This window comes from Henckelia pumila, chromosome 2 (assembly GCF_033568475.1).
Source record: "Henckelia pumila isolate YLH828 chromosome 2, ASM3356847v2, whole genome shotgun sequence".
NCBI classification, from domain to species: Eukaryota; Viridiplantae; Streptophyta; class Magnoliopsida; order Lamiales; family Gesneriaceae; genus Henckelia; species Henckelia pumila.
Window position 1 is genome coordinate 86,051,252 of NC_133121.1, and position 24,671 is coordinate 86,075,922.

Consider the following 24,671-nt stretch of genomic DNA (forward strand, 5'->3'; position numbering starts at 1 on the left):
TTCATAGAGTTTGTCAAGTAATATATTTACCATAATTTGAGTCAAACGAGTGTAACCTCTCCTGCTCATTGTGTGGTTGTAAACTTGTTTCTCCCTCATCGCCATATACTTTGCGCTTTTTTCCTGAAAATAAAAATACATATATAATTGATTGTGTAAATAAACAAATAATAAACCATACACAGTCCACAAATGACTTAAATATTTTTGTTAATACTCTGGTGTGCAACTTATTATTTTGTGTAAATTTAATGTATTCCACACTACCCCAATATATATAATCATCAACTACAAACCATAGAAAAATGTAGTGCACGCTGAAAAAAAAAATAGACATTCTATATTCTAAAATAGATTTGTGGCAATTATACACGTGTATCGAACATTAAATAAAATCATAACTTGATACTTACTTGAAATGATGGGGGATAATGTCTTCCTCACAAACAAGTCCCACTCATTTTTATCCATAAATTCAGGCTTCAAAAGATTAAGATCTCGTGCAGCCACTCGACCAGCATCAACTTCTCGAATAAGAATTTGGAGTTTTGACTTTCTATCACGCCACAACTTACCTAACCTTTAATTGAAAGATTAAATCTTTTTCCCACTCCTCAACTTTATAGTTCAGCTACACATTAAAAGACATAAAACATTTTTACAATTTGTTATAAATAATGAATTAAAAAAACAATTATAAGAGTTACCTGAAGACAACGCCAAATCTTATTTTTTAGTCCTTCGTCTAGTTCTTTCCATCCATCTAATGTATAAGGCACAAATTCTTTTACCATGCATCCTAGAAAAGTAGCATACGCAACTGAATTATCTCCAATTGGCTGCCCCAGCTCATTGCGTTCCAGCTCTTTGGGCTTTTTTTGGCCACTAACCAAATTAAACTTTGATGGACCACATCCCTTTTTCTTGTTAGTTTTGGCATCATCGATCAGCTCTTTATTACGCAAATATTTTGATGAATTGGGTGGGGTGTTGAAGTCCACTCCCGATAGCTTATTAGCTATATTTTCCTACAAAATAACATAAAGAGATTATTATTGACTGTGACTTTATTAAAAATAATAAACAAAAGTACCAAATGAATAAAATATCACCTGGATTTCATCTACAGAAGCCTTGCTGCGTTTTTGACCCAATCTTCTCATCTTTTTAGCATATAAATATACATATAATATAATGATCTAGTTAAACATGTAATTCAACATGATGAATCACTAAAAATAAACATGAAAACTATGAAAACTGATTATATTAAAATCTGAATCACAAATCAACTAAAAATCTACCATTAAAATAAACAAGCAGAAAATAAAGTTTAATGAAACATATTGAACTATATTCTGGATCACAGATCAACTAAAATCTACACTAAAATAAACAAAAATAAAAATAAGGAAAAAAATAACGTGTGATGAAACTATTTCCATTTAAAATAAAATCTACAACTTAAAATTTAAATCACAGATCAGTCACATCAATTCTCTCACATTCATTTCTTTCATACGGTTCTTTTTCTGTAATGTTAATATCAAGTGTTGACACATCAAGAGGTGTGGATGATGTATATGCTTCTTCTTCAAGCAAATTGAGGCTCTGAATACCTCGAGGTGGTGTTTTAGCAACACATACCAGTTTGTTTCATCACTGTCTCTAGAATAAAAACCTTGTTTTGCTTGAGATGCTAAAATGAAAGGATCGCCTTCAAAAGTTCTTAGAACTTGGTGTAAGTTAACCAATGTAAAACCATCCTCCATTTTTATGCCACTTTCATGATTTGCCCAATCACACCTAAAAACCGGAACTTTGAAAGAATAGTAGTCTAGTAACACAATATCTCGTATAACCCCATAGTATGATACTCTTCCAACAATATGTGAATCATCATTAGATCTAGATTGACAAACAGTATCTGTTTCAATTGAAGCACCACTATCTTGTGTCGACCTTCCAACATAGATTGTGTGGAATCGATATCCATTTATAATAAAAACCCGTATAATATATAACATGTTTTCTTGGACCATGTGCCAGCCATTGAATCCGGTCTGATGAGTTATCAGGAACATGTTTTGATAACCATTGAGAAAATGTTTCCATATGTCGTTTCTGCAACAAAGTTTCATTACTTAACAAACGGCGATCTGTTTGTTTAAGCTCCTCAATGTGCATCCTATTTAAAATCATTAAAGGTGATTGTTAGAAAACACACACACACACATACATAAATATATATATATATATATATATATATATATATATGAATTATGTAATATACAAGGCTAATATCGTATGAAATTAACTATACTCACTGTAAGAAAGGCTCAACTTCTGCAGTGTTGAACAACACATATCAATGTGCAGCTTGCAACACATGGTCTTCTAAATTTTTTTCAATTCCTTGAGAAATTGGGCGACCTTCCACTAATCCATTCTCCAAGTCCTGATTCCTATTAGCACGAACACCAATACTAGCCGCTTTTTTTATATAAGCACTACAAAATCGCATTCGTTCTTCTGCGAGGTAACACTCAGCTATGCAACCCTCTGGTCTTGCTCGGTTCTTCACATACTCTTTAAGAGTTTTCATAAATCTAAATGAAAAACAAATTGTAAATAAAAATGTTTAAAACAAATTTTAATTAGTCGTATAACATAATATTGGGCTAAAATACAAAATAATATTTATTATCTTTCAAATGGATACATCCAACGGAAGTGGATAGGCCCACAAAAACGAGCTTCTCTTGCTAAATGAATTGTCAAATGAACCGAGATCGTGAATAAAGATGGTGGAAAGTATCTTTCCAACATACATAGAGTTTCAAAAATATTCTCTTCGAGTTGTTATAAACGGTTTCTGTCTAACATTCTTTGACATAATTCATTGTAAAATGCACACAACAGAAATATAGCACTACGTGGACCTTTTGGTAAAAGGTTTCTCAATGCTACTGATAGCAATTGTTGCATTAGAACATGACAATCGTGAGATTTCAGCCCAATAAGCTTACGATCTTCTAAAGAAACACAATTACCAATATTTGAGCTATAGCCATCAGGTAGCTTTATTTTCTTCAACCTAAAGCAAAATACATCCATCTCTTTTTTAGATAAGGTGTAAGGTGCAGCAGGCAAGTGATACATATTTTTTCCTTTTTCTTGAGGATGTAGTTCTTTTCTAATGTTCAAGTGCATCAAATCTTTGCGAGCATTAACACCATCTTTAGTTTTGCTCTTCACGTTTAACAACGTGCCTATGATATTCTCGCAAACATTCTTTACAACATGCATCACATCTAAGTTATGACGTAGCACAAGTCCCTGCAAATAACCATCAAGACATTTCATATATAGCACTAAATAATTTAGGATCCCTAACAACTTATTATAAAAAACCAAATCTGTTAAAACTATTGAATATATGTGCAAAAGTACTTACACTCCAGTATGAAAAATTGAAAAATATTGACTTTTTCTTCCACATTTGAACTGGTTTTTGTACATTTTTTGAACTAACCTGCTTCTTCCTCTTTATCTTCTCACTATTGAGATTCTCGCCTTTTATTTTTTTACCCCAATAATTTTCAATGACTTTCACCGCGGCGAGAATTGCCAAGCCACTCAAAGTCCTAGGTTTTCCTTTTCTCTCTTTCTTACCATTAAACCACTTTTTTTTGTCACGATATGCATGATCGGGAGCAAGGAATCTTCTGTGTCCCAAGTATGAAAACTTTCTACTATACTTAAGCCACATAGAACACACATCTTCACCACATATTGGGCAACCAAATCTCCATGTTGTGGCACATCCAGCTAGATTTCCATAAGCTGGAAAATCATGTATTGTCCACATCAAGATAGCCTTCAAATTTAAGGCTGACTTGCTAAATGCATCATACGCCTCTACACCTGTGTGCCACAACTCATTCAAATCCTCCACAAGAGGTTCCAAGTGTACATCTATATAATTTCCTGGCTGCTTTGGGCCTGGTATTAATAATGTCAGCATTATATTTTCATTTGACATGCACATCAATGGAGGAAGATTGTAATTGACCAACATAACCGGCCAACAACTATATCTGGAACTAAGGTCACCAAAAGGGTTGAATCCATCTGTCGCAAGACCAAGTCGAATATTTCTAGGATCTGATGTAAAAGCTGGCCACTTGTGATTTATTGTATCCCAAGCTACTGAATCAACTGGATGTCGCATCATATGATCTTGACTTTTGTGATTGGAGCGCCAAATCATGTCTTCAACCATATCTTCTGATTTAAACATCCTTTTTAATCTTGGTATCACGGGAAAATACCTTAGCACCTTTTCAGGAACTCCTTCACGAAATTTGGAGGTAACTTTGTCCACTTTCCATCTTGAGGAACCACATTTTGGACACGAGTCTAAATCTTTGAGCTCCTTTCTAAATAAACAACAATCATTTGGGCAAGCATGAATCTTCTCATATACTAAATCAAATGGTTTCAACAACTTTTTCATTGAGTAAACATTTTCTGGAAGTGTGTTTTTTTTTCTGGAAGCATGTCACCTAAGATCTTAAGGAGATCGTTGAAACTACTATCAGTGTGACCATTGGTGGACTTGTAATTATATAATGTGACAGCTGCTAAAAACTTTGTATAAGCTGTACAACCAGGGAAAAGAGGTGTTTCTGCATCTTTTAATAAATCATCAAACTCATAATCTCTTGCATTAGACATAATGTTTTCAACCTCTTCATCTGGGACGAATACATCTCTATATAAGTGAAATGCCTCCCTACTTTCATCCTCCTCTTCCTGAACTCCTCCTGAACTACCTTCACCTTGAAATTGTTGGACATCAGTTTCACCGTGGAAATACCAAACTAAGTAAGAAGGATCGAACCCTTTAATAATTTAGTGCTCGTACACTTTGTCAAATTTCATGTACTTCTTGTTTTTACAACGTACGCAAGGACACAAAATTACTTCACGTGTTTTGGCATAGTATTTAGCTTGCACAAGAAATTTTTGAACCCCTTCTTCATACTCGGGTAGAAGCCTTGAAGGAAGATGAATCCATTCCTTATCCATTTTGAACTCTAACATACGAATATATGAATTCATATTTCCCAATATATATATATGATAAGTGCATTTTATGCACTTAATTTGCATATGATTTGACTTGGATTTTGTGATGTATCGAGTAGATTTTATGCGTATTTGTTGTTGTTTTTGTGAGATGCAAGGATTGGAGGAAAAGTAACGAGAAGAGACAAAAAGTAATTACAAAGCTGCAAGTTTACAAAATTACTAGAGCTGATAGATACATCCAAATCCAATCTCCACCGTTCACAATGAAGGTGGGATGTTTTAAAGTTGCTGTCAAAATTTCAGCTCAATCCGAAGGCTAGAACTCAAGTTATGATTTTTGCAAGAATGCTGCGCGAGTTGGATGCGCTGTAGCGCACCCGCGCCCGGAACCGGCGCACCCGCTCCCTGTAGCTCTTATTTTGAGAAAATTATCGACGATCAGCGGCCCTGCACCCTAGGACAGCGCGCCCGCGCCCTGGAACCCAAAAACGCGGCGCACCTGCGCCCGAGGGTGGCGCTCCCGCGCCTGACGTGTCTTATTTTCGGAAAATTTTAGTCTCGAACTTTAAAAGGACTCTTTGGCATATATCAGGTTAGAATCGAGGGTTTTCATCAGTTTTTTAAGGCTAGAGACGGCTAGAGACCAAGGAAAAGGGAGAAGAAGCATTCTTGGCACGAAGACAGACGAAGCGACTACCGGAGACGGAGAAGCATCATTTATCTTCATTTTTATTTCATTCTTTCTCCTAATTTTTGAATGATGTTCAGAAACATGCTTTGTTTTATTTTTATTTTCATTATGAACTAATTCCTTTGTCTAGAGGGATGACGTAGCTTGACTTGAAACCATGCTTTTGATATTTTGATTGATATATTAGAATTATTCATTCGGTTTATTTGTGTTTTCCTGAATTGATTGCGTTCAATTAACTGATCATTAGTTGAATTGTTATATTTATTTGAAATCTAGCACTCGAGAGAGGCGATTTTGAATAGGACCATAGGAAAATACATCATTGGTGTTTATAGAGTTCGAGAGGCATATAACTCCATTGAAGCCTTTGTAAGAATTACTGTGCAATTTATCGGATTTAATAGTTTAACTTAGATAGAGATATTAAGTTTGCTATTGAATACGAATTTCTGCTTGACACTCGAGAGAGGTAGTAGAAAATAATAGGAATTCTTGGCTAATAAACTAGAAGAATTTATGATATAGATTTCTTTATGAATTAACTTGGTGGATGTTTAAGTGATGTCGAACTTCTAGAATTTGTCTCTCATTGAATTTTCGTCTTGAGAACTCGTTAATTAATTTTATTTATTGCAATTTTTAGTTATTTAAACTCAAACCATTCTCGTAGCTCTACATAGGATTAAAATTTTATTAGTTGCAAATATTTAATATAATATCATTTTATTCATTCTCTGTGGGATCGACTTGGACTCATTTTCTATATTAAAACTTGACACCGTGCACTTTCGGGCACAAAATTACGCAACAAGTTTTTGGCGCCGTTGCCGGGGAATGAATTTTATTTGATTTATATTAAATTGTGCTAATTAGTCTTAATTTTGATTTAGAGCATTTTATTTTATTTTGTTTCTTCTAATTTTAAAATTTTTCTTGTCTATGCAGTTTATGCAAAAAATCCAAAGTTACGACTCACTGCTCTTTGATCCGAAAATCGAGAAAACTACTAAAACTTTGAGAAAAGCTAGAAGATAAGAGTTGCAACAAATGGCTGAAGAAAGAGAAAGAGTTGTCAATAATGCTCCGATGCCAATCAGAGATCACTTTCGACCGGTGATCAATAATCATTATTCTGGGATAGCTCGGCAGAATATCACAACAAATAATTTTGAGTTGAAGCCAGCTTTGATTAATATGGTGCAGCAGAATCAGTTCAGGGGTGCAACTACTGAAGATCCAAATTTGCACGTGTGTACTTTTCTGGAGATTGCTGACATAGTAAAGATTCATGGTGTTACTGAAGACACCATCAGACTACAATTGTTCCCGTTCTCTCTTAGGGACAATGCTCGTAGTTGGTTGCAGTCATTACCTCTTGGGAGCATCACTACATGGGAAGACATGACATCTAAATTTTTAGCTAAGTACTTTCCACTTGCCAAGTCTGTCCAGCTGAAAATTGAGATCACAACTTTCAAACAGCAAGATTATAAGCTACTGTATGAAGCTTGGGAGCGGTACAAGGAATTGCTTGGGAAGTGCCCGAACCATAATTTTTCGGCCTGGGAACAGATTGAGTTATTCTACAATGGTTTGAATGGGCCAACTCGTATTTATGTGGATGCTGCAGCTGGAGGTTCGATATTCGCTAAATTTCCTGTGGAGGCTTATGAGATGCTTGAGCAAATGACGGTTAACAGTTATTAGTGGCCGAGTGAGAGATCTGCGATAAGGAAACCTGCTGGAATTCATGAGGTTGATGCATTCACTGCTTTGATTGCTCAGATGGATACTATTTCTACACAGTTGGCTGCACTGACCAAAGAGAATCAAAATTCTACTGAGACAGCATCATTGGTGAGTGTCGTAAATTCTGCTAATGGATTTGAGAGTGTGGAGCAAGCTCAATATGTGAACAACAGGAATTACAACAACTATCGAGGTAATCATGTACCAAATCAATATCATCCTAGTTTGCGCAATCATGAGAATTTTTCATATGTAAATAATAATAATGAATTGAATCCTCCACCGGAGTTCAATAATAAAAAAGATGAGGGTAGGTCATCTTTGGATGATTTGGTTGGTAATTTTATTTTTGAGTCAACAAAAAGATTTGAGAGAACTGAGAATAGGCTTGATAATATGAAGATACACTTGACCAATGTGGGTGATTCTATGAAAAATCTTGAAATACAAATTGGTCAACTTGCAAATGCCTTGACGAATCAGCATAGAGGATATTTTTCTAGCAACACTGAGGTGAATCCAATAGAGCAATGCAAGGCTGTTACTTTGAGAATTGGTAAGGAAGTTGGGGTAGATGAACCAAAAGTAGTGGATTATGAGGATCTAGTTGAAGAGATTGAGGTTGAATCTAAAGAATCTGTCAGTAAAAATTCTAGCAAGTCTGCAGTTATGCCTGAAAAACCTCCTGTGCCAAAAGCTGTTATGTCATATCCTCAGCGGTTCAAGAAAAAAGCGTTGGATGAGAAGTTTTCTAAGTTTCTTGACATCTTCAAGAAAATTCATATAAATATTTCATTCGCTGATGCTTTGGAGCAGATGCCACACTATGCAAATTTCATGAACAATGTGATGACAAGGAAGAGAAAGCTTGAAGAATTTGAGACGGTGAAGTTGACAGAGGAGTGCAGCGCCATCCTGCAAAAGAAACTACTACAAAAATTGAAAGATCTAGGGAGTTTTACTGTTCCTTGTATTATTGGTGATGCAACTGTTAATAGGACATTATATGATTTAGGTGCAAGTATTAATTTAATGTCTTTGTCTATTTTCAGGTCTTTGGAGCTTGGTGAGGTGATACCAACCATTATTACTCTGCAGTTGGCTGACCGTTCTCTGACTTATCCTCGCGGTATTGTGGAGAATGTATTGGTAGAAGTAGATAAATTTATTTTTCCCTGCTGACTTTGTAGTGCTTGACATGGAAGAAACTCAAGATGTCCCTCTAATTTTGGGGCGACCATTCTTGGCAACTGGAAGATCTTTAATTGATGTGCAGGAGGGTGAATTAACTCTACGAGTTGGTGGTGAAGCGGTCACTTTTAATATTTATAAGACCACGAATTACCAAGATGAAGTACGTGCTTGTAATAACATTGATTTATTTGATTCTTCTGTGAATAATTTTGGTGTAGGAATAGAGTTGAAAAGTGGGCGAGATCCGAAGGTGGCGAAGAAGGTGAAAAAGAAAACTAAGTCCAAGATAATTTTTGAGTATGTTTGGAGGGTGAAAGAGAGGAACAAAACCTCCAATAAAGTGACAGGAATTGGCTAAAATCAGCTTCAAGTCGGACTGAAGACTTTAAACCAAGCATTTTTTGGTAGGCAACCCAAGTTTTATTTTATTTTATTTTTGTTTTGTTTTAGTATTTTTAATTTTTTAATTTATTTAATTTTTAATTTTCTTGAGTGCATGTCTTGTTCACGCGCTAACATTGAATTTTCTACTCTAGGTCCTTGTAAAGAAATATCGAGTATCAATGTACCTGCCCCCGAAATTATGATGGGCTATGACTACTAACGGTCATGCCACAGGTATGTGCATTCCTCCGTTCTTGTTATTGAATTATCGTACATTGAGGACAATGCACATATTTAAGTTTGGGGGGTGTTTAAAAAATTTGAAAATTGTGAAATTTTTTGATGAGTTAGTTTGAGTTAGCATGATGTGTATTTGTGTTGGCCTATGATGAAAATAATTTTTGGTGTTAAAAGTGTTAATGTTAGCTATATTTTATCTTGAGTTCTCACTCATATTCACTATGCCTTGATTGTTGACACTCTAGGGATTAGAGAAGCTTTGTGATTTTGTGAGTGAATTGGATGATTTGATTCTTAACTTTGGTGATTTATACTTGAAATCGAGGTAGACTTCTACAAGCTTAGAGATAATTTAGGCAAAATTTTTATTAAATGATGAAAAGTTGCCAAAGCAACAAAGAATTTTTTTTTACAACTCCATCCGGGCCTCGAAAGGGATTGAAATCCTAATCACCAATCCATGGCTAAGTTTGCGGATAAAATGAGGTTGATGCTCCATCCGGGCTATAGACGAGGAGAATGAAATCCGAATCTTATCTTTAGTTATAGCTAAGTCTGCGGGTAATTATTGGGGCTAAAATAAAAATGGGTGCAAAATCCAACGATGTTATGAAAATTTTTTAATATAACTTGAAAAGTCCTTTTGATCTTAGTGAGTAGAAGTTGAACTTGGTGGGGAGTGTTTTTAAACTAGAGAGCGGAATTGATGAATCTATGAAACAAACTTGTTGCACTAGTGTATCGAAAGCGAGGAGGATAGACAAGATTGGCAAATCACATACACACGAGAACTCTTGAGAAAATTAGCGGACATGTGTATTGAATCTTGAAATGTAAAAATATGGAGGTCGACTATATTTCTCATTACCGTTTTGCTCGGGACTAGCAAAAGTTTAAGTTTGGGGGGATTTTATAAGTGCATTTTATGCACTTAATTTGGATATGATTTGACTTGGCTTTTGTGATGTATCGAGTAGATTTTATGCTTATTTGTTGTTGTTTTTGTGAGATACAAGGATTGAAGAAAAAGTAACGAGAAGAGACAGAAAAAGTAATTACGGAGCTGCAAGTTTACAAAATTACAGGAGCTGATAGATACATACAAATCCGATCTCCACCGTTCACAATAAAGTTTGGGATGTTTTAAAGTTGCTGTCAAAATGTCAGCTCAATCCGACGGCTAGAACTCAAGTTATGATTTTTGCAATAATGCTGCACGAGTTGGATGCGCTGTAACGCACCCGCGCCCGAAACCGGCGCACCCGCTCCCTGTAGCTCTTATTTTGAGAAATTTATCGGCGATCAGCGCCCTTGCACCCTAGGACAGCGCACCCGCGCCCTGGAACCCAAAAATGCGGCGCACCTGCGCCCGAGGGTGGCGCTCCCGCGCCTGACATGTCTTATTTTTGGAAACTTTTAGTCTCGAACTTTAAAAGGACTCTTTGGCATATATCAGGTTAGAATCGAGGGTTTTCATCAGTTTTTTAAGGCTATAGACGGCTAGAGACAAGGAAAAGGGAAAAGAAGCATTCTTGGCACGAAGACGGACGAAGCGACTACCGGAGACGGAGAAACATCATCTACCTTCATTTTTATTTCATTCTTTCTCCTAATTTTTGAATGATGTTCAAGAACATATTTTGTTTGATTTTTATTTTCATTATGAACTAATTCCTTTGTCTAGAGGGACGATGTAGCTTGACTTGAAACCATGTTTTTGATATTTTGATTGATATATTAGAATTATTCATTCGGTTTATTTGTGTTTTTCTGAATTGATTGCGTTCAATTAACTGATCATTAGTTGAATTGTTATATTTATTTGAAATCTAGCACTCGAGAGAGGCGATTTTGAATAGGACCGTAGGAAAATACATCATTGGTGTTTATAGATTTCGAGAGACCTATAACTCCATTGAAGCCTTTGTAAGAATTACTGTGCAATTTACCGGATTTAATAGTTGAACTTAGATAGAGATATTGAGTTTGCTATTGAATACGAATTTCTGCTTGACACTCGAGAGATGTAGTAGAAAATAATATGAATTTTTGGCTAATAAACTAAAAGAATTTATGATATAGATTTCTTTATGAATTAACTTGGTGGATGGTTAAGTGATGTCGAACCTCTAGAATTTGTCTCTCATTGAATTTTCGTCTTGCGAACTCGTTGTTAATTAATTTTATTTATTGCAAATTTTAGGTATTTAAACTCAAACCATTCTCGTAGCTCTACATAGGATTAAAATTTTATTAGTTGCAAATATTTAATATAATATCATTTTATTCATTCTCTGTGGGATCGACTTGGACTCATTTTCTATATTAAAACTTGACACCGTGCACTTGCAGACATAAAATTACGCAACAATATATATGTATATATAGTAATAAAAATGGTTATCTTGCAAGTTATGTGAATATTGTAATATTGACAAAGCAATTCAAAATTCAACTTTTTTAAAAAAAATGGTTTTTATATGCTTTACTTTCAAAATATGTGAACATTGTAGCATTAGCAAAGTAATTCAAAATTCAACATTTTTAAAAAAGAAAATGGTTTTTTTATAATAATAAATAATCTGAAAAAAACATAAATAAAATAAATACCATACAAAAACAGCTAAATAAAACTTTAAAAGTAAGAGGATGAAGAAATAAGAATTTTAGGGATTAAGGTTACAAAATAATACATGCAGATAAATAAAAATTCAGTGGAAACCTGCATATCATACAATTCAAGTTCTCTCCTTAATTGAATTTTTCAATAATTTTCAAGTAAACAAAACCTTAAAATTACAAAAAAAAAATACTAAAATTAAATATTTTCATCAGGTAAAAGAAACATTAAATCTTGATCAATCTACAATTTGTCTATGATTCTTGATATAATTATCTTATAATAAAAAAAAATATGATGTAGCATAGGATTCCTTGCCTATCTATATAAATATATGATGATATCCCTTTCTCACAGAGACATTACAGTGAAATAACATACACTTTTAGTTTTATTAACTTTTTAAAAATCTCTGAATTATTATCATATCTTTAATTTCAAACGGTACCTAAAATATAACAATTAAATCTCCACAGGTAATATGAGAAAGGATGTGCAATTAAGAAAAAAAAACAGAGAAATTTCCAGACAAAACATGCTACAATGTGTGACTTAAAATCTTTATATTTACATTGTTAAAGCTCCAAAATTTCAATTTCCACTCCTTAGCCACTTAAAGGTCAATTTGCCATGATATCCTATAGTTCAAGACTCGGTATTCTCAATTTTCAGAAATAAAAAGTTGCAAGATATTGAGATAGCAACCACAAGCATAGAACTCGAAGACCGACGCGTTACAAAACCATTTATTTACATGACAAGGATACAAACACATTGTGGCATTTCAGATTCACCACGAACACAATATGAAATATCCATTGTAATCGTTTCCTGTAATATATTTTATGCGTTTTGTTTATGGGTACAGTTTCTTGGGGTTTGCTGCTTGGTGAAGGAGTGCTGATAATGTAGGGTCTTGTATGTAAAAGAATATAAAAAGCTTTGCAGAGAAAAACAAGCTGCTGTTTGTATAAATATATATGTATTTTTTTAATTGATCTTAAGAATATAAAAAGCTTTGCATAGAAACATTTAGTAATGATGATCTCATACTCTAAAAAAATAATTCAATCACATTCCAAATTACAACTATTTTAGTCTCCACTATCTCTCACCAACTACCAATATAGGACACATATCAGATAACAGGAAGTTAACACCAGAGAATTCAAGCTTTCACATAAAAACTATTCAACAAGATCAATTTGTCCAGAATTTTTCCAGAAAAATGGATATAAAATCCAATCTGTCTGAAATAAAATAATACACAATCTGTCGGCTTAATAGAATTAAATTGCAAACTGTCCAGAATTAGAAAAACAAAGAACTGTCGATTTTTTCAACACAATCAAAAAAATGAAGAACTATCGATTTGTCCAACACAATCATTAATGTAGTCCAATAACGACATTGAGAGGGAATGAGGTTGTGTAAATCAAACGCTTATCCATAACAAATCAGAGATTTCTGATAAAAATAAAATTTACTGAGTTGATAGGGATCAATTTACCGCATAAATTCTTACGAGTTTCTGTCATGGCTATAAAAATAAAAAAATATCAGATTCACGAAAAAAAAAAAAGGGGGGGGGGGGGGGGGGGGGGGAAGGCAGAGAAGAAATCGGAAAAGAAAGGAGAAAACATAGAATGTCGTCGCAAGAAATCTCCTTACACTAAAAATCGGAATCACAAATGACAGGAATGTTTGAGTATATATTCCTTCACAGCCGTAGAGATCAGTAATTGGATCAATCGAAGAAAAGAGGGAAAGGAAAAGGGAAAGGAGGGAAAGAAGATCGCGAGAAATATCACGTTTTTGGGGTTGGCGGTGAATAATCCCTCTTTTATTCACTAAATATTTGTATTAAAGAGTCTAATTTTTTTTAACAAAAACCTTAATTGACGAGGAAAATCAAATTAATTTTACAACACTGCGTACTTAAGAAAAATTTTGTCTTAAATTAATGGTAGTAAACAGAAGAAAAATAATTTTAATTGAAAAGAATAAGTAGGGTCAGATGGTTAAAGAGCCTAATTTGGATACTATGAATAATATATATTATTATAATTAAAAAAATTTATTGTAAAACTATTAGCAGCGCGTAGAATGCGCTGCAAATGTAAAATTTTAACAGCATACATATAGTTCGCCGTTGAAATAACTATTTACGGCGTACATTTATTGCAAGCTGTTGTTTATATAAGCTATAATAATATTAACGGCACACATGAATAGGTGTGCTGTAAATAATAATATTGGCGGCGTGCTTTTATTTAACGTTGTTGATGTTGTGCCGCGAAAACCCATTTTTCTTGTAGTGTACATGAAACCACACACAAGACCACATCATATAAAATACGTGAATATACTTATACGTGCATGATCTTAAAAATATATGCATATGAACATGTATAAATTAATCATAAACATCATCATCATATTATATCAGAAACATCATACTTAATAAATTTCATAAATTGACATGTCTTAATTTCTTAATTCCCAACATGTCGTTTCCATGTCGGTGGCCTCATACTTAACGATTGATCAATCATAAAAACCAATGTACGTGGCGGTGGGGTTTCCACCTCTGTGTTGCCACTTCACCAACACTCGATGTTGGATCCATAAGCTCATTATAACATAAACATTATCAGGAAGGTCACCGGGACTTGGTATCCCGGCCTCCAACCACATCACTTTCCACCTTCACTTCAACTTTCATAAAAAATATTATTTTTCTTAACATGCCTTCAAATTTAACATAAAAATTTTTACATGATGCATGAACTTAAAAATTCTCATCATTTCTTTATTTCATGAAAATTAGCCCGTAAATATATATATAATTTATTTTTTTAAAAATCATACTTATATATATCTAATAAAAATGCATGCATGAATTAAATATATATTTACGGACCTTTTATTTTTAACAAGGACTTGTTCGAGCTGCTGACCACTTGACTTAAACCCAAAAATTCCTAGACTGGCCCAAAAAATATTAAGCCCAACATGACCTGACCCGTTAATTCTCATGGACACCCAAGCCCATGAAAAACTAATGGGCTCATTAAAATATTAGTTAAGTCTATCTAAATTATTTAACTTAAAATTAATCAAATAAATTATTAACTAGTCCATTAACCTATAAATTAGACCGTTAAATTACTAAGCCCGACACAACTTGGCCCAATAATTCTCATGGATCACACGGCCCATGACAAATTAGTGGGCTCACTTCATTAATTATTTAAGCACATTAAACTAGTCCAATTAACTAATTAACCAAGTCCAATCCCATTAATTTAACAATTTAAACTCTTAATTAATTAAAATAAAAATGACCGAGCACAAATAATATAATCCATACCCGAACCAAGCTAACTTGACCCATCATGATTTTGACCTGACCCGGACCAAAAAAACCCGGCCCGACCAGGAACCCACATATTTACCGCCTAGCCGGAGCACCACCGGCAGGACCACCCCAGGGTCCTGCCGATCCTAAGAGACCAAACCCCAGCCCGAACCAGCAGTTGCATGGCTCAAACGAACTCAACTTCTACACCCTTAAATTCTGTGCGGCAGCTTCTGCCCTTCTCAAACCCATCCTTCAACCAGCCACTTCCAGGCCCTAACCACCCACCAAACCTGACCCTAAGGGACCCTAGATCAGACCCCTAACCAAGGTGCAGCAGGTTCGAACAGTACATGGCCAGAAACAACTCAAAACTGAGCCATATTTGCAAAAACGCGAGTAACATGCAAAATCCATGAAATTTATCATTCTAAACCATATACACATGCAATATCAGATCTTGAATGCATAAAATCAGTATAATATAATTTAAATGGTGTTCAAGAAGAGAATCAAACGTGCCATTGCGATTTATTTGCTCTAATATACGTTACCGACGCGTAGATTGATCTCGGAGACGAATAGATCTTCAAACAGAGTTAAAAACCTTCAAGCTATGGGTATGGTGGCTGCTACTGATGGAGGGTGTCTGATGAAGGTGATGAAGGTGGCGGCTAAGTGTTTTATCGTGAGATTGGAGTGGTTTAGGTTAGGCTTTTTAATGTAAAATTATACTAGATAATTAGTTAGTTAAAATACTATTATAAAATATATTTTTAAAACTCATAAATACATTAACTAATCTGATAATAATTGGTAGCGCTTAGTCGTGTCGCGCCCAAATTAACCCAACTCAGATTAACTAAATAAACATGTAGTAGCAAAAGTAGGGATCGTTCCCACGAGAAAAGTGAAATTTATTTGTGTTCTTAAAAATACTGAAAATAAATAAAAGGGAATTTTTAGATTTTACTAACTACTATGCAAAAATTAAAATAAGAAAGATCAATAAATTAACGAGACTTGGTATCGGTCGACTACACCTTTGAAATCATTCACTCGATCATCGATTCCCTAAAAATAATTAATTCACATCGAATATTCATCATTGGAAATTTAATTCTTGTTTCACCTTAATTTTAGCTAATCAGAAAACAGCATTCTAAATCAATTCTTACCAATAAATTAACTCGATAACAACAATCTAGATTTAAACTAACGGTAGCATTCAAATGATTAAAACTAATGAAGCTAGACAACACAAACACCAACGGTTGTATTTAGCCTAGTCAATTGTTGTTCCTACGATTTAACAAATTCAACAGCAGAAAATATTAATCATAGTTGCTTCACAAATCAGATGATTCAAATAATTACGGATTTGAATTTTAATTTAGCAGTAGATTGTACGAAAGAATTATTAGGTGATCAATCTAATAATCAAACACACGAGCATGAAATAAACCAAAACAACTCTTGATACTCGATAAAAATAAAACAATGAAAATCTGAATCTCAGAAGATAAATAAATTCAAGGGTTCATCTTCCTCAACCAAGAATAAAAACAAGAAGAATTAAAATCTAAGAACAAGAAAGATAAAACCTAGCCGCCAGATGAATTCTCTGTATGTAGCCGTCTAAAGATCTTCAGAAGTGATCAAAAGATAGTAATTTTCGAGTTATATGATGTATTTAAAGACTAGAGTCCTTCCCAAGAAAGTTTCCTAATTAAAACAGATTTCTCGGAAAAGTCGGTGCGCTCAAGCACACCGAGTACGTGCGATCGAGCGCGCACAAAACACCCAACTTACTGTCCCGAATTTTCAATAGGCGCGCTAGGGCACACCGAGTACATGCAGATCGAGCGCGCAGCTTTTTTTCCAGCAAGCAGCGATTTTGTAAAATTTATATCTGGAGATCTAGCCGTCGAATTGAGCTGAAATTTGGACAGCTGCTTCAAAACATCTTGAACTCTATTCTAGACGGTAGAGATCGGATTTGGACTTTTATAAAATTAAATATGATTTTCTGATCATTGCTGCTCCGTAATTCATTCTTGCTCAATAGCTTTTCCATCTTTTCCTCGACAAAACGCTACGTCCTATACAATAAACACGGGAGCGTGTAATGTAGACACGATGTAAGAAAAACCAACAAAAACTTAATTAAAACAAATGAATGCACGCACAAATAACAATAAAATGATAATAAAATATGCAACACAAACATGCCCATCAAATACACCCACACTTAATACTTGCTCGCCCTCGAGCAAATTATGCAAAAACAAAATGAAACAGAACAAACACATAAGCAAGGATGAATCACGCATATCATAGCCTCAGAGAAAACCACTTTCATAAAAAACAAGTTCATAGCTACTCTCAATCATCAATGATACACCTTCAGTCGAATGCGAATGTGTGTGTATGTCATGTTACCTCAGTTACATGCAACTTCAAAAGAACAAAGCTTCAAAACTGTTCGTCGACCTAAAAACAATTCAGTGCAAGTCTCACAATCAAGAACTCTCCTCCCAACAATCCATCAACAAAACACAAACTCTCTTAAGCAAATTACGCACCAAATTTTCTTTCTTTGACAGTCCCAATAATTACCCGCATACTTAGCTATGAAATAGTGAATAGAATTTCATTCACCTTCCAAGCCCGGATGGAACTGATGACTTACTAATTTTTTCAAGGCTTAACCCCATTTTATCCTCAAACTTAGCCACAAACAAGATGAATAGGATTTCAAACATCTCGCTCGCAACCCGGATGGAGTCGATTGCTCATAAACATGTAATAAAAGTTTTTTTTTTCAAAAAGTACCCAAGAGAGTAAATGCTAAATTAACAAGATCATCAAGACTTAAGAACCATCAAGTTCCACAAACACCTATTGTCGTGCAATGGTCCAACAGACATCCACAAAGTCTAATACATCACTACACTTCACCGGTTAAACAAGCGTGCTTGAAAATATTCAACAATCAACCTATGGTTTCTCATGTCCAATCAAGAGAAAATTTTTTCAAAAATTTCATTTTTTTCACTTCCATTATCATAGGCTAACAATCATCATCCTACTCATGTAACACGACAAACACTAACAAACTAACAAATGATACGGAACGAACTATATGCATATACTCAACAAACAAATGCAAACAAAATGACAAACCATCGAATGAACTCCCCTCACACTTAACCAAAGCATTGCCCTCAATGCTCTAGTACTAACGACACAAACACAAAATAAAAAAAATGATAACGAGATGCAAAATTAAAACAGAACTCCCCTGGTACAAGTGTTGGCGTTGTCGTCCTCTTTGGCCTCAGACTGAATAATGGGAGACTCATATTGAAAATTGGACGGCAGATGGGGCGGCTAGGCTCCTGAAAACAAAGAAAAAAAAACACAAAACAAAACAAAAACAAAAACAAAAACAAAAACAAAAACAAAAACAAATGAAATAAAGAAAAAAGACACTGGGTTGCCTCGCAGCCAGCGCTTGATTTTCAGTCATCGGCTTAACTCTCAGAAGCACTGCTCAAATAGCGGCTGACGCCCAAAATAAGTATCATATGACACCACAAATGGGTCTTGGTTCCATAAGCCCTCAAGCTTGGCCAAATATAAACAGTTAAAGCTCGTCACTGCAGCAACACTCCATAGCTGGTAAACATAGGAAGAGAACATCTATGCGGGCTCTCGGAGGACAAAATCTTTTGAAACTGGTACTAATGGAAAGGAAGACTCAAACGCCTCTAAATATTCAGCATGATTTGATTCGCACTCCCAATCCTGGTTCTCTGAGTCATCATCATCGAACCAAATCGGGTTGGTCACTGCTTGAGTATCTTGCTTCACTTCATGTTCTCGGTATTCATGGACGAGTGATCTCTTGATATTCTCTATGTGCTCCACAAGGTCGCATCTAGACTTTTTCAGATCTTCTACAGTTTCCACAGTCGATGCCACAAGCTTGCTCATGATATCCTCTAGCGGATGTAAGATCAACTGCGAACAAATTCCCTCCTCCTTTTGAAGCTCAAATGGTTGGTCTGTAAAATCCGGGTATTGAGAGTGTGAATACCAGTAATAGTCAAACTCGGCCATATCATCCAACAGGTGTCTCATGGTATCATCATCGTGGCAAAATATTGAAATACCGGCTGTGAAAGCTCTATCAATTACCCATTTTCTTGTCACTGCATCCAAACCATTAAGAAAATATGTAAGGAGAGAATAGTTAGAAAAATCATGATACCGGAAGATGGCTTCCAAATCTTTGAATATCTTCCATGCTGCGTAGAATGGCTCTCCGTGTTGCTGGATAAAACTTGCTAATACTTGTCGATTTGACATCTCGAAGTATTACACCGCAAGAATCCCCCTTCGCCTAAGAAAAATTCTTTCTATCTCTGGGTCATATGAAAATTCTTCTTCTTCCGAAGATTCACCTGCACGCACGAACAAACCAGAGTAGAACTAGGAGGAATAATAAAAAACAAAGAAACAAAAACAAAAACACAAATAAATTAAATGTCTTTCCCCGGCAACGACGCCAAAATTTGGTAGCGCTTAGTCGTGTTGCGCCCAAATTAACCCAACTCAGATTAACTAAATAAACATGTAGTAGCGAGAGTAGGGATCGTTCCCACGAGGAAAATGAAATTTATTTGTGTTCTTAAAAATACTGAAAATAAATAAAAGGGAATTTTTAGATTTTACTAACTACTATGAAAAAATTAAAATAAGGAAGATCAATAAATTAACGAGACTTGGTATCGGTCGACTACACCCTTGAAATCATTCACTCGATCATTGATTCCCTAAAAATAATTAATTCACATCGAATATTCATCATTGGAAATTTAATTCATGTTTCACCTTAATTTTAGCTAATCAGAAAATAGCATTCTAAATCAACCCTTACCAATAAATTAACCCGATAACAACAATCTAGATTTAAACTCACGGTAGCATTCAAATGAGTAAAACTAATGAAGCTAGACAACACAAACACCAGCGGTTGTATTTAGCCTAGTCAATTGTTGTTCCTACGATTTAACAAATTCAACAGCAAAAAATATTAATCATAATTGCTTCAAAAATCAGCTGATTCAAACAATTACGGATTTGAATTCTAATTTAGCGGTAGATTGTACGAAAGAATTATCAGGTGATCAATCAAGTAATCAAACACACAAGCATGAAATAAACCAAAACAACTCTTGATACTCGATAAAAATCAAACAATGAAAATCTGAATCTCACAAGATAAATAAATTCAAGGGTTCGGCTTCCTCAACAAAGAATAAAAACAAGAAGAATTAAAATCTAAGAACAAGAAAGATAAAACCTAGCCGCCAGATGAATTCTATGTATGTAGCCGTCTAAAGATCTTCAGAAGTGATGAAAAGATAGTAATTTTTGAGTTATATGATGTATTTAAAGACTAGAGTCCTTCCCAAGAAAGTTTCCTAATTAAAACATATTTCTCAAAAAAGTCGATGCGCTCGAGCACACCGAGTACGTGCGATCGAGCGCGCACAAAATGCCCAACTTACTATCCCGAATTTTCAATAGGCGCGGATCAAGAGCGCAGCTTTTTTTTCCAGCGAGCAGCGATTTTGTAAAATTTATATCTGGAGATCTAGCCGTCGGATTGAGCTGAAATTTATACACCTGCTTCAAAACATCTTGAACTATATTTTGGACGGTGAAGATCGGATTTGAACTTTTATAAAATTAAATATGATTTTCTGATCATTGCTGCTCCGTAATTCATTCTTGTGCAATAGCTTTTCCATATTTTCCTCGACAAAATGCTACGTCCTATACAATAAACACGGGAGCGTGTAATGTAGACACGATGTAAGAAAAACCAACAAAAACTTAATTAAAACAAATGAATGCACACACAAATGACAATAAAATGATAATAAAATATGCAACGCAAACATGCTCATCAATAATCATAAATCCCGAAATAATAAATAAATGTATTTTTAAAAGTACTTAAAAGTCATTAAATGGCTTAATTTGTGGAAAAACGGAATACTATATATATACTAAATAAAATACTAAAATTTTAATGAAATAAAACCTTAAAATAATATTTTAAAGTCTATAAAATCCCATAAAATATTTTGGATGAAAATCCAACATTTCGTTCGTCCACGGTCATGCCTACGCGATCGCAAAATAACATTTCTCAAATAAATTCATTATTTGCAACATAACGAGTTAAATGTCGTAATAACATTTAAAACATGCAGATAAATCACATAATTCACATAATAGCACATAAAAGTCATTTAACACCTTTTTACTTTATTTTAGAATTATTAAATCCCTTAATTATGCATGCGGGTTTACGTGGAGAATTTTCGGGCGTTACAGTAAATGTGGTCTTGGTAGTATATTTGATGGGTGTTAAGGGCTTGAGTTGGAGGAATTTAGGATAGGATCTTGGTTGTGGCGATTGGATTGATCGGGTGGAGCTTGTCGAGTTAAAACCTTGACTTGAGCTAGCACCGGGCACGTGGCTAGCTCAAGGGCACTTTCTGGTCACTAGGGAGGTCCTATATGGTGTCTTGATGGTTGTAATATGGAGTAGTCATTGGTGAAAGGGTTTTAAATGTTTTAAGTAATGAAGGGTTAGAGCAGATTTTTCTTGTTTCATGCGGTTTGCCTCTAGAAATGGGTTCAGATCTTGGATTTTTAGAGACCTGGACAGGGGGGGGGGGTGCCCTGACCCTTCTTAATGTGCATGATGTTGGGGTCGTGTCGGTTCAAATTGGGCTTAATTCGGGTAATTTTTGGGTAGTAAAAGGGTGGTTTAAGTTGAAGTGTCTAGAGCAGTTTTCCGAGAAGTTTAGGGGATGTCCGGGAATCTAAATTGAACGGGCTGCTCGGGCTTGTATTAAATGTTAAGGACTGATCCTAGGGATGATTTAAGATGGGTACGAGATGTCGTTTCAAACGGAAGGTCATTCGGGGAAGAATGAGCTAGTTTATGGGCCGTACGGGCCGAACGCCCGTATCGACTCATTAAGAGGTTAAGTCTAAGTGAACCTAAGGATGTATATATGATGAGTGGTGGCCACCAACACTTCATTCATCCATGATTCAAAGTTCATCATATCTTTCTGGCTCGTGTCTTGAAATTTGAGGTTCCTATCTTTCGCGTGACTAAGCTTCAAATTATTCATGTTCTAGTCCCGAAGTATAAATCATGAAAGTGAAAAGTTAAATGTGAAAAGGTTAAATTAAATGTAAAGTTTTTGAATGAGGAAAATTGGTTGTGACTTAGACGTGCAATGTAGGTCGGGGGATGCTTCGATTCACTTGCCAAAATTAAACGTGTAGTGTGCGGCTGGGAGACATCTCAGCTCCCCTACCAAATCAGATGTGTAGTACGGTATCGGGAGAAATCTCGGTATCCCTACCAACTAAACGTGTAGTACGGTGTCGGGAGAAATCTCGGTATCCCTACCAACCAAACGTGTAGTACGGTGTCGGGAGAAATCTCGATCAAAAATCAAAGTCACAATCGAGGATCTAAATTCACAAGATAATTGAAAAGGAGTTGTTCATGAATGTCACTTTTCATTGCATATTGTGAATGTTCTACTTCGGGTATAAGTTGTGTTTCGTTCGTGTGATTTCATCGTATACTTAGTATTATTTTTAGTATGATGCATGTATTTTGAACCCTTGTTATTTATAGTGAAAATCTTGTTAAGTCTTTAGGATCACTACTATGCTTGGTGCAGGTGATTTCGTTGAGGAGGCTGAGGGGCAGGATCCTCAGAGTTTGTTGTGTCCGGCGGCATACCCCTCGACCATTGCCGCTCTTATTTCTTTTTCCGCATTAAGTTAATTGTAATAATGAACTTGTGATACTTATGATTTCCAGTTTTTAGCAGGATGTGTATTCTCTGCACCTCTATTTGTTTGCATGTAAATTTTTAACGTTTTTACTCTGATTTGGGATTGTCACTGTATACTTGTAACCTATTACCTCGTAATTCCTTTCCTGTTTGGGGTATTATATGAATTGCTGATTTGTGGCAGGTGGTTTATTGTTGAAACAAACAAGTCATGTCAATTTTTTTTAAAAATCCGCATTTTTCTTTATTAATTTATCGCATTAGAGGTTAGAGTCGTCTCAGGTTGTTTAAGAGGCGGAGGATCCTAACCCCTCTTGTCGGTTTAGATCACGACAATACTTCCGAACGATGATTTTTTCTGACACTTGTTAGAGAAAAGATGCTTTAGGATCGCCACATATAACATTGTAGACGGTGACGTTTGTTAACGCCTTTAGGGTTTGTCTTTTATACAATCACTTGCGGGATTGCATTTCTGACATTCCTTCGGAGTAGTTTCATCGATGCAATCGCTTGAGTTTTTTTTATTCCACGTAACCTCTTAGGTTGAAGCATTCAATGTAACTCCTTGTGGTTATGATTTTTTACAGTCTCTAGGACTTGGAGAATTTTTTATAGTCATCATGACTTGATGAAATTTTTTTTATAGTACTACGACTTGATAAATTATTTAAAGTCACTATGACTTCTTAGAGATTTTTTTTATAGTCGCTATGACTATTCCTGAAAACAATTTTATAGTCGCTATGACTTCTTTTGAAAAAAATTTTATAGTCTCTATGACTTTTTTGAATTTTTTATAGTCGCTATGACTTCTTCTGAAATTTTTTTATAGTCGCTATGAATTTTTTGAATTTTTTATAGTTGCTACGAATTTTTGACTTGTTTATAGTCACTATGACTTGATAAATTGTTTATAGTCGTTACGAATTTTTTAATTTTTTATAGCCGCTATGACTTTTTGAATTGTTTATAGTCATTACGATTTTTTGAATTGTTTATAGTCACTATGAATTTTTGTTGCGCTTTAGGAGAAATAATGTTGTGCTTAACATGGAATACTTAGAAATTGATCAAGTTTCCAAGATTTGTCTCATGGGAAAGTCGTGAACCCACTCTATTAGGTGGTGAGATATCCCGGGATTTTATTTTTGTCGTCTTGACCTCTTATAGCATCGCGACTTAGGTAGTCCTACAAGACTGGCCAAGCCTCTGAAGGATGGGTAGCCTGAATGATTGCATGGGTCGTGACGTATGAGTTAAGCATTCGTTGACGGAGCTGGGTTCCTTTTTATATAATTGAATAAAAAAATAAACATATAAACTTAAAATAAAGTAAAAATAAATAAAAAGTTTTGATCTGCAGAGCAAATAAAGTAGCAGCATGAAATTTATTTTAGCTTGCATAGGTTTGCCCTCTGCGTG

The 24,671-nt window shown here is 34.9% G+C and overlaps 3 protein-coding genes and 1 non-coding gene across 4 annotated transcripts; 1 reads left to right on the forward strand and 3 right to left on the reverse strand.

Moving 5' to 3' along the window:
- Window positions 1-24: 24 nt before the first annotated feature.
- On the reverse strand, window positions 25-13,777 carry LOC140882847 (uncharacterized). Its single transcript, XM_073289063.1, has 6 exons — window positions 13,650-13,777; window positions 13,489-13,518; window positions 1,113-1,163; window positions 708-1,028; window positions 414-631; window positions 25-123 (listed from the first exon to the last, which is right to left on the reverse strand). Exons 3-5 carry the CDS (start codon window positions 1,161-1,163, stop codon window positions 572-574), a joined length of 432 nt encoding a protein of 143 aa, XP_073145164.1. The 5' UTR covers window positions 13,489-13,518; window positions 13,650-13,777; the 3' UTR covers window positions 25-123; window positions 414-571.
- LOC140877845 (uncharacterized) lies at window positions 2,369-5,094 on the reverse strand. Its single transcript, XM_073281435.1, has 5 exons — window positions 4,995-5,094; window positions 4,569-4,907; window positions 3,458-4,488; window positions 2,885-3,339; window positions 2,369-2,609 (listed from the first exon to the last, which is right to left on the reverse strand). Exons 1-5 carry the CDS (start codon window positions 5,092-5,094, stop codon window positions 2,369-2,371), a joined length of 2,166 nt encoding a protein of 721 aa, XP_073137536.1.
- Window positions 7,193-9,092, forward strand: LOC140877846 (uncharacterized). The gene is made up of 5 exons (XM_073281436.1): window positions 7,193-7,483; window positions 7,577-7,733; window positions 7,845-8,239; window positions 8,357-8,669; window positions 8,731-9,092. The coding sequence occupies exons 1-5, from the start codon at window positions 7,193-7,195 to the stop codon at window positions 9,090-9,092; spliced, it is 1,518 nt and encodes a 505-aa protein (XP_073137537.1).
- On the reverse strand, window positions 7,242-7,347 carry LOC140885765 (small nucleolar RNA R71). Its single transcript, XR_012151181.1, has one exon. It is a non-coding gene; the product is annotated as a small nucleolar RNA R71 (small nucleolar RNA).
- Window positions 13,778-24,671: the final 10,894 nt, after the last annotated feature.